An 11,878-nucleotide genomic window follows, 5' to 3' on the forward strand; every position below is an offset into this window, starting at 1 on the left:
GGGAGGGCGCAGGAGGGAAGCCTGTCTTGCCCCAGCAGTTCCAACTCCCTGGTCAAAGCCCTCAGGCCGCCCTACTTGTGCACTGGCATAAGCTAATTTAGAAATAGTGCAGGAGGAGAGAAGATTAGGGTTCTCAGAGAAAGGAGGACCTCCTCCCCTTCCCGTTTCTCTTCCCTGGTCTATACCCCCAGTTACCGCAGCCAGCACTACCAGGTAGTTAGATGGCTTCCAGCTTAGTGTGAGAGCCCAGCTAGGAACAAGCAGGGAGTGAGGGACTGATTCGCAGGTGCGCACCTGCAGGGAGACAGAACTGCAGTGAGACACACGCAGGGAGCCCATTTGAGAACACGCCAACACACGCAGTGACACAAGCATCGCATCCTTGAGCTTGAATTCACACAAAAACCGTCCTCTATAAAAGATACACAGTTTTCAAGTCCCACTCTGGAAGACCTCTTAGATTCCTCCAGCAGTAGTATCTGGAGTGGCAGCAGAGTGGGTCTTTGTCTCTAGATCTCCCGCTTTCTCGCTCTCTCGCTTCCTCTTGCATACACAAGTGCCCCTACTCAGGGGCAACTGCACGAATGTACTGCAGCTCCCCCGGCCTCAGGCCGGCTGCGAGCCCTTTACTCTGCGCAGGACGCGAGCCCTGCCCGCTGCGGCCAGGGCACCAGGCCGTCCAAAGGTGGCTTCACCAAGTCCTGCCTCCTTCCAGGCACCCCCTCACTCTCCTTGAACGAAAAGAAAGCAAAACGCCAACCTTTCATCTCCATTCTGCACGCAATTTGAAGAGCGGTGAGCATGAACAGTCCGCAGAATCGCTTTCGTCGTGGCGTTCCTGGACGGGCCTAGAGGCCGAGGCCGGCGCTGAGCAATCTGCAGCGCAGTTCACGCCGGCAGCTTCTGCCTCCCTGGGGGTTCGCTACCAGGTTTAAGTGCAAGTAGATGGTGGGTGCCGGAACGACAGATTGCCGCCCAGACGGCCTGCACCCTCAAACCTATCCTGCTCCCTTTCTGGGCGCCTACACCAATCCCGGGCCAGATCTTCTGGAAACTAACGTCTGAAGGAGAAGGGGGGTTGGAGGTTGGGGACCAAGGACCGCGAGAATAGGTCCGCTCCGTCCCCCTCCCTCCCTACCTCAGTGCAATGGTGGAGTGGGCAGGGCCAGGATTTGAGTTTAGCACCTCCCCGAGAAATGCAGCACTGCAGCCCCCACCCTGCCCCGCCAGCCGGGTCCTCCGCGGGCTCCCTCCCGCCGCCTTCCCTAGGGCCCCCTTCTTCCCTCCTCTCCATCCCCCCGGGTTCCTCTGCACCCGTTGGCTTCTCCTAGCCCCCCTCCTCACACCCCCTGCCTCTGGAGGTTCCCTTTCCTCCACACACCCCCCCCTTCCCCGCCTGATTCCGAGGGGCGGGAGCGCACTGGGCAACGCGCGGGAGGGGGCGCCGCGCCAGCTCCGCGCAGCAGCTCTGACGCCGCCGCCGCCCTCCGCAGCCTAGCCCGCAGCCCGCGCCCCACCGCAGCTCCGCAGTGCACCCGCCGACGCAGCCGCTCCGCCAGCCCCGCGCCCTCCCGCCGGGACCCGGGCGAACCCCCCGAAGCCCGCCGTGAGGGTCATGAGCCAGAGCGCCCGGGGGCGCCGCTGGGAAAGCCAGCCGAGCTAGCGGCTTCGTGCCCCCCTACCCCGGCCTCCCCGCCTGGCTGCGCGCTCCCCGGGCCCCCAGACACTCGGTCCTGTCCCCGGGGCCCCCTGCCGCCACCATGACCACCCTGCTCCGCAGTAAGCTGACCAATGTGGCCACGTCCGTGTCCAACAAGTCCCAGGCCAAGGTGAGCGGCATGTTTGCCAGGATGGGCTTCCAGGCGGCCACGGATGAGGAGGCGGTGGGCTTCGCGCATTGCGACGACCTGGACTTTGAGCACCGGCAGGGCCTGCAGATGGATATCCTGAAGGCCGAGGGGGAGCCCGGGGGGGACGAGGGCGCAGAGCCTCCCGTCGAAGGCGACATCCACTATCAGCGCGGCGGCGGCGCGCCCCTACCACCCTCGGCCTCCAAGGACCAGGCCTTGGGGGCGGGCGGCGAGTTCGGGGGACAAGACAAGCCCAAGATCACCGCGTGGGAGGCGGGATGGAACGTGACCAACGCCATCCAGGTGAGCGCGGGTTCTTCACCCTGCCCGCCCCTGCTGAGGGCGCCAGGCTGCCCCAGCCAGCCAAGCCCCCCTCCCAGACCCCGGGTTTCTCCCCACACTCCCCCCCCCCAGCCCACGGACCCGTCGACGCCCGCAGGCGGCGCCTCCCACCGGGATCTGCAGTCCCTCTCTTTCTCCCTCCCTCCTGCCACCCACACCGCAGGACCGCGGCGCGGAGATTTGCTCCCAGGCATAACCCCGAGGCCCCGCAAAAGCAAGGGAAAGGGGGAAAAGGGGTGGGTGTCGAGGGAAGGGAAAGAGGGAGAAAGAAATTCCAGGGCTGGAAGAAACGATGTCGTTGAGACTCGGGAATGGAGTCAAAGACTGCTTTTTCTGATGGAAGGAAGAGAGAGAAATCGCTGAGCAGGGAATCTCCTCCCCCAAGACACGCAGAGATACCCAGCCAGGCACACAGACCTCAGAGCCCTCCCCTAGGAAGAAACGTGGGCATAGGTACACACGACATGTATTTATTAACAGGATTATCTTCAAATACAGCTTCTTACACCCACACACAACGAAACACATACCTGTACATACAGAACGTGCTCACACTCACACCTCACACATACAGACATACAGGCAATCAGATGCAGTCCTGTTGGGGACATGCAGCACACACACACACACACACACACACACACACACACACACACACACACAGAGGGAGATTGAGAGAGGACCTGCGGTCCCTCAGTGCTACCTGTGCACAGATTTCACCATTCTGGCTGGAAATCCCGGCTACATCGCAGGGGCGAGCAGTTCCTCTGCGAGTGACCTCGGAAGTCGCCTCTAGAGGCTTACAGCCATCTCTGGGTCCACCCGTTCACCCCAGCTCTCAGCTCCCTGCTCCCCACCAGGCGGCGCAGTACTCCACTGGGAGCTGCTTTGGACTCCGCACAACGACCCCCGGAACTGGTGGAAGCGGGCTGGTGCAGCTCTCGGGGATTTAGAAGACCTCAGCCCCCAGGTTCCCCAAGAATCCTGCGGCTCGGTCCCTTGGCGCCACGCAGGCCCCGATCCTTGTGCACAAAATGTGGGTTTCCTGTTTGCCTGTGTATTCAGCCTGTGTATCTGCCCTGGAGGCCCGGCAAAGGGGACTTTGCCTTCGCCTGAACATCCTTGAAGGCTCCGTTCTGTGGGCCCTGAGGGAGGCCAGAGGGAGTGGGCTGGAGGGCTGTATCTCTCAGGTACCCTGAATTTCGTTGTTTTCTTTCCCGAGTGAATTCTAAACCCTTCTTCCACAGCTCTGTCATCAGCCCACTGCAGCTTCTGCTCGTGGATGCCTACTTATTTTCGCGAGTAAGGCAGCATTGGTGTTCTTCCCAATCGCTGGGATTTGCTTCCCTCACTACTCTCATTTAGCCCCCTGTTTTAGGGCTGGCTAGTTGGGTCTGTCCAACTCTATTCTGGACTGCCCCCTGAAATTCTCTACTTCCACCCCCCTAAAAAATAAAATAAAAATAAAAACCTTTGCAAGCACCACTTCTCCCTCCTCCTCCCTATCCACTCTGTTCTTGCCTAGTTGTGTTTCACCCCACACTCAACCCCTCTTCCTTTCTCGTTGTCTTTAGTTTTGCCCTGGGGGGGGGGCACATTTCCCTAATTAGCTTCTCTGCACTCCACTCCACTTCCGTCTTAGCTCTGGTGTGCCCTATTCCTAAATAGCTCAGACCCAGACCTCTCTCAACCTTCCTCTCATTTTCTTTTCCGGCCTCACCCCCTCCTCCCTGTCATCCAGAACCACACAGCGTAACTCTTCCTGCCTCTCAGCCTCCAAAACACCTCCCCTTCATGTTCTTTTATATTTATTTATTTATTCATCGAATAGAGATAGAGAAATCAAGATAAAGGGGGAGACACAAAGAGAGAGAGAACTACAACATTGTTTCACCACTCCTGAAGCTTCCCTTCCCCCTCCCCGCAGGTGGGGGCTGAGGTCCTGAACCCACGTCCTTGTGCATCGACACCCTTCAGTCCGCAAACACCCACCTTCCGATCTCTGACTCAATACACAGATTCCCCATTCCACCTCCCGCCGCCCCCTTTCCCGCAGCACCTCCCAGCGGCTGAGACGCAGCTCTCACTCCTTAGCGCCCCCTTCAGGCTGAAGCCTGAAGAGGCCGCGGCAGCTGAGCGCAAGTCTGGTTGCTTCTGCTCCCGCAGGGAATGTTTGTGCTGGGCCTGCCCTATGCCATCCTGCACGGCGGTTACCTGGGCTTGTTCCTCATCATCTTCGCCGCCGTGGTGTGCTGCTACACCGGCAAGATCCTCATCGCCTGCCTGTACGAGGAGAACGAGGACGGTGAGGTGGTGCGCGTGCGGGACTCGTACGTGGCCATCGCCAACGCGTGCTGCGCCCCCCGCTTCCCCACACTGGGCGGCCGCGTGGTGAACGTGGCGCAGATCATCGAGCTGGTGATGACCTGCATCCTGTACGTGGTGGTAAGCGGCAACCTCATGTACAATAGCTTCCCCGGGCTGCCCGTGTCGCAGAAGTCCTGGTCCATCATCGCTACGGCCGTGCTACTGCCCTGCGCCTTCCTCAAGAACCTCAAGGCCGTGTCCAAGTTCAGCCTGCTGTGCACCTTGGCCCACTTCGTCATCAACATCCTAGTCATCGCCTACTGCCTGTCGCGGGCCCGCGACTGGGCTTGGGAGAAAGTCAAGTTCTACATCGACGTCAAGAAGTTTCCCATCTCCATTGGCATCATCGTGTTCAGCTACACCTCGCAGATCTTTCTGCCTTCCCTGGAGGGCAACATGCAGCGGCCCAGCGAGTTCCACTGCATGATGAACTGGACGCACATCGCTGCTTGCGTGCTCAAAGGCCTCTTCGCCCTTGTCGCCTACCTCACCTGGGCCGACGACACCAAGGAGGTCATCACGGATAACCTGCCCGGCTCCATCCGCGCCGTGGTCAACATCTTCCTGGTGGCCAAGGCGCTGCTGTCCTACCCGCTGCCGTTCTTCGCGGCCGTGGAGGTGCTGGAGAAGTCGCTTTTCCAGGAGGGCGCCCGCGCCTTCTTCCCCGCCTGCTACGGCGGCGACGGGCGCCTCAAGTCGTGGGGGCTGACCCTGCGCTGCGCCCTGGTGGTCTTCACGCTGCTCATGGCCATTTACGTGCCCCACTTCGCGCTGCTCATGGGCCTCACCGGCAGCCTCACAGGCGCCGGCCTCTGCTTCCTGCTGCCCAGCCTCTTCCACCTGCGTCTGCTCTGGCGCAAGCTGCTGTGGCACCAGGTCTTCTTCGACGTGGCCATCTTCGTCATCGGCGGCATCTGCAGCGTGTCCGGCTTCGTGCACTCGCTCGAGGGGCTCATCGAGGCCTACCGAACCAACGCGGAGGACTAGGGGGCCCGCTCTCTGAGCCCCCCACCCCACGCCCCTCCCTCCACCCTCCTCCCCCCGCCTCAGCCCTGTGCGCCCTGCCGCCGCGCTTGAGAAAGCCGAGCTTTCAACATCTCGGGTTCCTAGTTTCCGATAATTGGAGTGGGGGTGGGGTGGGTGGGAGGGGGTAGGGATCCTTAATCCATCGCGTCTGCGTTTCCGTTGTCTTTTTCTTTTCCACAACACCCAGACTTTGGGGGGGGGGGGCGCGGAGGCATATGGGGGCGCATTTGTGAGCAGTCTTCCCGGTAGGGGTCGGACATTCGGGTCCCAGTCACCGAAGGGGTGGGAGGGAGAAGGGGCGCAGGCGCAGAAACTTGACCTTGGGAGGGCGGGGGACATTACACAGCCATCCAGTGCTGGGAATCTGCGGCGTCCAGCTATTTCCAGCTAGAGCGCTTCCCATTCCCTAGATATGTCTACCCTGCAGCTGGAGAGGCGGGCTGGGGAATTCATTTCGGATGGGCGATTTTCTTGGGCGAGAAGCTTAGGCGGATGTCTTGCCTACCGGTTTTCAGGAATCCAAACTCATCTTGTACAATTTATCAGGTTGTGGAACTGTTCTACTGTGCGTGTGGTGTGCTCGTGGTGAATAAGATGAAATGTATAACAGAAAAAAAATCTATCTCTAATTTAGAGTGCGGTGCATAATTATATCCGCAAATAAAGATGAAACAAAGGTGTCCGTTGTCAGATCCGAGCTTTCCCTTTTCGGGGCACTCACCTTGGGGGAGGGGTGGAGCGTGAGTGTGTGTGGGGCTTGGGGTGAGCAGGGCAGTGGGAACCGTTTACCACCCAGCTGGGTGATGAGGTAAAGGTGGAGAAGATGAGGGTGCCCTTAAAGTGTCCCAGAAAAGCTTCTGAGAGCCTGGGAAATGGTTCACACCAAGAGGAGACTGTCCAGGTGTTTGGGAGACTCTGGGGAAGGAGCATCCGTTGTTCTAGCAGTTTCTGCTTTTTTTTTTTTTTCTTTTAGTTTTTGCTGGTTTTACCCCTCCCTGCTTTCTCCTCCAGAACAAGGACAAAATTTTGAATCTATCTTTCTTGGAGTTGTAGCCACCTGAGGACTTGGTGGATTCTCTCAGAATTGGGGAGGGAAAGAAAGAGATCAGAATATATAAACTGTACGTATGATCTAGGATTGTGTAGGGTACAACAAGAAAGAAACTCAGCTCCACCCTTTTGGAGTGAATAGGCTAGTAGAGGGGAGAGCAGTAAGCCAGGTGAAGTATTGCAGAGACTGTCCAGTAGGCTATGATTTTTAGGAAGTCTATGGGGACCGCACATTTCTTAGAGCCCTCAGTGTTTCCACTCTGTGACTAAGCTGGAGAACTCTCCTCAAGTCCTAGCTGGGGTTTACATTCACATTGAAGAGATCAAGCAGTTTCCAATCAACTGCAAAGCCATTTGAATCCCCCTTTTCTGATACAGCCTATTTACAATACAAAAGTGTTTGCTTAGCTTGCCGGGGGAGATCCAATCATCTTTGTATGCAGATCCCATGGTGGTGGTGGTGGGGGCAATTCCTCTTGAAGCACCAGACCCAGGGATGAGTGGGTTATGGTCAGATTTCGCAGCGATGATACGGGACCTCAGAGGACTGCCAGTTGGTTTCCTGGATTCTCTTTCACTGTGACGGAACCTAGTTGGGAGGATCCTGGTCTCCATTAGCAATGTAGAGAGGCCTCTTGAAACGAATTCTCCCAGGTTCGCTCCAGTAAGGGAAAAGAACTGGGGGGATGTCCAAGAACACACTCACTTCTTCCTGCCCACTGCTTCTAGAACATGGATTTGAATGTGTGTGTATGTATGTATATATGTATGTATGAAAAAGAGAAAGAGAAAAAGAGAGAGACCTTGGGAGTCCCTTGTGTGAAAACAGGTGGAAGAAGGCTGAGTCCTGTGAGTCTTTCTTTATTTTTTAAATTTCTTTTTTGGGGGATCGATGTTTTACATTCGACAGTAAATACAATAGTTTATACATGCATAACATTTCTCAGTTGTCCTGTGAGTCTTGATGAGTGTGTGTGTGTGTGTGTGTGTGTGTGTGTATGCCTGCCTATGAATAGAGGTGACCTCAAACCATGCTGGTCCTGCAGACAGATTGGGAGGAGAGGAGGAGGACACTCTGGTTCTCTCTGTCCCCAAAATCTGAAGGTTTAAACAGGCCATTTCAGATACCCTTAGTCATTCACCTAACTCCCCTTAGTAGTCATTGTTGTCTCATATTCTGGACCCAGAACTGACCGCAGCATCCTCAGTTTCCAGCCCCCACCTCCTGGGACTAGGCAGCTGACTGCTTTTCAGCAAGCCCACCCACCCTGGGTCAGACCCATCAGTCTGTAGCCTCCAGAGAAAGCTTAGCCTTCTGCAGGGGGAAGTGGGGATATCACGCTGCAACAGCTCCTTCCTTCCCATCAGGAAAAGGACCTGTGAGGCAGCAGGCAGCTCCAGGCAGGGCTGCCACCTCTCCCCTGGACTTGCCTGGATCTGCTCCAAGCTTTGTGTGGTTGGGGATCCGAGAGTGTAGGGGGTAGTGTGTGTGTGTGTGTGTGTGTGTGTGTGTGTGTGTGTGTGTGTGTGGCATCCATCCTCCTAGGTGCCTCAGGGGAACCCTGCACCCATATCCAGATTCTCATGAGATCATGGTGATATATCCACCTCTGCACCTCCCTTATATCCCCCTCCACGCACAGGTAAGAATTGGACATAGTTTTTTTGTTTTGTTTTGTTTTGTTTTTTTACCAGAACACTGCTCAGCTTTGGTTTATGGTGGTGCAGAGGATTGAACCTGGAACTTCAGAGCCTCAGACATGAGAGTGTCTCTCTGCATAATCATTATGCTGTTTACCCTCCCCCACCCCACACACACACACACACTCAGACAGGAATTGAAAGAACTAAACTTTCTGCAGTGACTTCACTGCCTGAGTCAAGAAAACTGACAGGTCCTATATGGTTCTTGTAGAATCAAAATCAGAAGAAGGGGAATCCACCTCAGTCCCCCCAAGGTTTACACCTGCTCCCTTCAGTCCTTAGGTGTGCTTCTGAGACTCAGATCAGCTGTTCCTGCCCGCAGAGCTTGTGTCCTGATCCTGGCTCTGCACTCCAGCCCACAAGCACCTAGACAGATGTATTATCTGGGAACTGAGGGGTCACCAATGCAGAGACCCAAGGTGGGTCTGCTTTGCTCCTCCAAATGATCAAATCATGCTGAGCAGGACTTTATGAATTCACAATCTTAGCAGTGGAGAGTGTTCTTGATTAGAGCTCCCTGCCTCTTTTTCTTAGGGAGAACTCTCCTATCCACTGTTGTGAATGGCTTTGCCCTCTGAGTCCTTATTTAGTATTTTCTGAGTATCTTGGAGATTATCCTTCCTTGGAGTTGAACAACATCCACACCTGACTTCCTCTTGGTGCGGGTTTGGGACTTTTGGGGCTACTTTTAAAAGTCAGAATTTTGGAGTCCAGCCTTTTGTTTTCTTGGCAATGCCACACCCTCAAAACTTAGTAGGTAGATGTTATGAGTTGACTTGTACTTCTCAAAAAGACCTGGTTCCAAGTTGCACCTGGAGTTTGGATCTGCTCTATGCTCCTCTCACACTCTTTAGGGGTGTGTGTGTGTGTGTGGTCATTTCTCTTTTCCTTTTTAAAATTTTTTAAAATACTTTTATTTATCATTGGATAGAGACAGAGAGAAATTGAGAGGGAAGGGGAAGATAGAGAGGGAAAGAAACAGAGACACCTGCAGTCCTGCTTCACCACATGTGTAGCTTTCCCCCTGCAGGTGGGGACCAGAAGCTTGAACCCGAGTCCTTGTGCACTGTAATGTATGCACTCAACCAGGTGTGCCACTACCTGCCCCCCCCCTTTTAACCAAAGAACAGCTCAGCTCTGGTTTATGATGGTGCAGGGGGATTGGACCTGGGACTTCGGAGCCTCAGGATTGAGAATCTCTTTGCATAAGCATTATGCGGTCTATCCCCACTAGGCGGCATGCTTTTCTGATGACTGCAGGAGTGCAAGAAGGAAGTCTAATCCAAACAAGCTTTTGCTCAGACCACATTTGGCTAACAGCCAAATGAAGTATGTGCTACCACTTATTATCTCTCTGACCCAGGGCAGAAGTATTATTGTACAGCAATGGTTTACTATATCAGCCAGTTTCCTCCTGTAGTAATGTTGCATAGATGCCCATCCACTTTACCCCCTTTCTTTATAGCTAAGTTATTGATTTTTTGTATATCCACATGAAAATACAAGCAATACTATACCTACTCCCACTTTCATTAATGAAGTTCACATACATTTATTTCTTTTTTATTTTTCAAAACATTCTATTTATTATGATCGAGAGAGAGAATTATTTTGGCACATATGGGTGTGGGTGCAGAAGTCTCAAACTCTGAAGATACCTCATGCTTGAAAGTCCTTCACTCTACTGCTGTACCATCTCTGGACTACACCACTTATTTCTTTTAGAAACACATGTATTAGTATACATAATTGTAGTCATTTTTTTTTGTTTCTACCTCTTTTTTAAAAAAATTCTGTGTTAGCTTTATTTATTTATTGGATAGAGACAGCCAGAAATTGAGAGAGAAGAAGGTGATAGGAAGAAATACAGAGACATCTGTGGCACTGCTTCACCACTCACAAAACTTCCCAGTGTAAGTGGGGACCAGGGGCTTGAACCTGGGCCCTTGCTTATTGTGACATGTGTGCTCAATAAGGTGTGTCACCACCCAGCCCCTAGATCTTAATTTTACATTAATTTATATTGACTGTATTCTTCTTGTTCCTGTTTTATCAGTTTAGCAATGGGTATACTTTTAGGTATCTGTGACAATAGGTTTGTGCTCAATGACACGATCCTTAATCTGATATTATCACTAGACTGACACTCAATCTAACCTGGAAATGTTCATGGAGGTTTTTGAGGAAGGTTTGTTTTTTTTTTCTCTTGCTATGGATACTTATTCAGAGCTACCTTTTATTATTAACTTGCTTTTGAAGGCCCACTGAAGAGGAAATCTGCTTTTATCACTATTCAAGCCTATAATCTGAATTGGAGTATATTAACTCAAACCAACCTCCCTTCCTCTAAGGAGAGTTAACTTTTTTTTTCTTTTTCTTTTCATGGTGAAATTAAGGGAAGTCAAGAAAGTAAAGATTTGGACTTTGAAAGCAATCGAGGAGGCCCCCAAATCTTCCCACCTCTAGAATCAAGGCTTTTCAAACTTTCTCCTAGAACAAGCTCCCTAATGGGTACTAATTAATCTCTACTGTTTCAAGAAGGCAAGTCTCAACGGACTTGACTCCTTGAGACTGCCTTCTTGTTTCTAGATGGGCTTAGTATCATAACTGTTGGAGTTAAATTTAACATAAGCTATCAATCTGGCCATTTCATGTCTCAGGTAAGACAGTTCAAGTTCAGTTCTTTGGGGGGGGGTCCTGCTTCACTTATCTTTAAATAGTGACCTATGAGAGTAAAGTCAAGGCAGCTTCTCTAATTCTTATTAGAGAAGGTGGAAATAAGGGAGAGAACAGCATGTCGTACTATACCTACCCCCACTTTCATTAATGGAGTTCACATACATTTATTTCTTTTTTATTTTAAAAAATATTTTATTAATGAGAGAGAATTACTTTGACACATATGAGTGTGGGTGCAGAAGTTTCAAACTCTGGAGAGACCTCATGCTTGAAAGTCCTTCACTCTACTACTGTACCATCTGTGAACTACACCACTTATTTCAGCTAAAACCTGGTGTTGTGTCCATTTATCTCCATTCCTAACTCTCCCGGCCAGAACTTAGTCATTTTCACAACAAGCTAGAAGACCAGGCTGGGGAGTTAATACTAAGGAAGAAAAGGAAAACAGGACATACATATTGAAGAACACTCAGCAGGCCTTTTGAGAGGGCACAAACTGTGGATGTTAATATATATATATATATATATATATTTTTCCCCCAGGGGGTGTGTAGAACCTCTAAATTTGAAGGGCACAAGAAGTCCTCCAAAGGCGAACAGGTACCCTTTGCTGTTAGCACCTGTGTTTAGCCACTATTACAATAGTGGCCCTTGGGTTTAGGTGCTGAAGGGCATTAATATTTTAAAACTTTACATTGCATTATAAAATATAGCACGCATACACAAAAGTGCATAAATAAGAATCAGAAAGCATGACAAATTTTCACAAAGCGAACATGTCTGGCTAGTAAGTTAGCTAGAACCTGAACACCTTGAGTCCCCCAGGATTGGAGTTGGCTTGGCTGCAAGGTGACATAACC

At 52.3% G+C, this 11,878-nt stretch overlaps 1 protein-coding gene, 1 long non-coding RNA gene and 1 pseudogene across 2 annotated transcripts in view; 1 reads left to right on the plus strand and 2 right to left on the minus strand.

Annotated features, from left to right (window-relative positions):
* LOC132541902 (uncharacterized) overlaps positions 1–1,114 on the minus strand; it is a 74,459-nt gene extending 73,345 nt beyond the window's left edge. Inside the window, exon 1 of the long non-coding RNA XR_009553014.1 lies at positions 761–1,114. This is a non-coding gene — a long non-coding RNA (uncharacterized LOC132541902). The remainder of the gene's footprint in view (positions 1–760) is intronic.
* Positions 1,115–1,237: 123 nt separating this feature from the next.
* SLC32A1 (solute carrier family 32 member 1) lies at positions 1,238–6,265 on the plus strand. The gene is made up of 2 exons (XM_060189946.1): positions 1,238–2,153; positions 4,359–6,265. Exons 1-2 carry the CDS (start codon positions 1,761–1,763, stop codon positions 5,544–5,546), a joined length of 1,581 nt encoding a protein of 526 aa, XP_060045929.1. The 5' UTR covers positions 1,238–1,760; the 3' UTR covers positions 5,547–6,265.
* A 5,299-nt stretch (positions 6,266–11,564) lies between these two features.
* Positions 11,565–11,686, minus strand: LOC132542881 (small nucleolar RNA SNORA68; annotated as a pseudogene).
* Positions 11,687–11,878: the final 192 nt, after the last annotated feature.

This window comes from Erinaceus europaeus, chromosome 1 (genome assembly GCF_950295315.1).
Source record: "Erinaceus europaeus chromosome 1, mEriEur2.1, whole genome shotgun sequence".
NCBI classification, from domain to species: domain Eukaryota; kingdom Metazoa; phylum Chordata; class Mammalia; order Eulipotyphla; family Erinaceidae; genus Erinaceus; species Erinaceus europaeus.

What these genes read in the sequence shown, in the direction of transcription:
- SLC32A1 (XM_060189946.1), top strand. Translation starts at nt 1,761, where the DNA reads ATGACCACCCTGCTCCGCAGTAAGCTGACCAATGTGGCCACGTCCGTG. An exon ending in ACGTGACCAACGCCATCCAG is followed by an intron (nt 2,154 to 4,358) that starts GTGAGCGCGGGT and finishes CTGCTCCCGCAG; the next exon opens with GGAATGTTTGTGCTGGGCCT.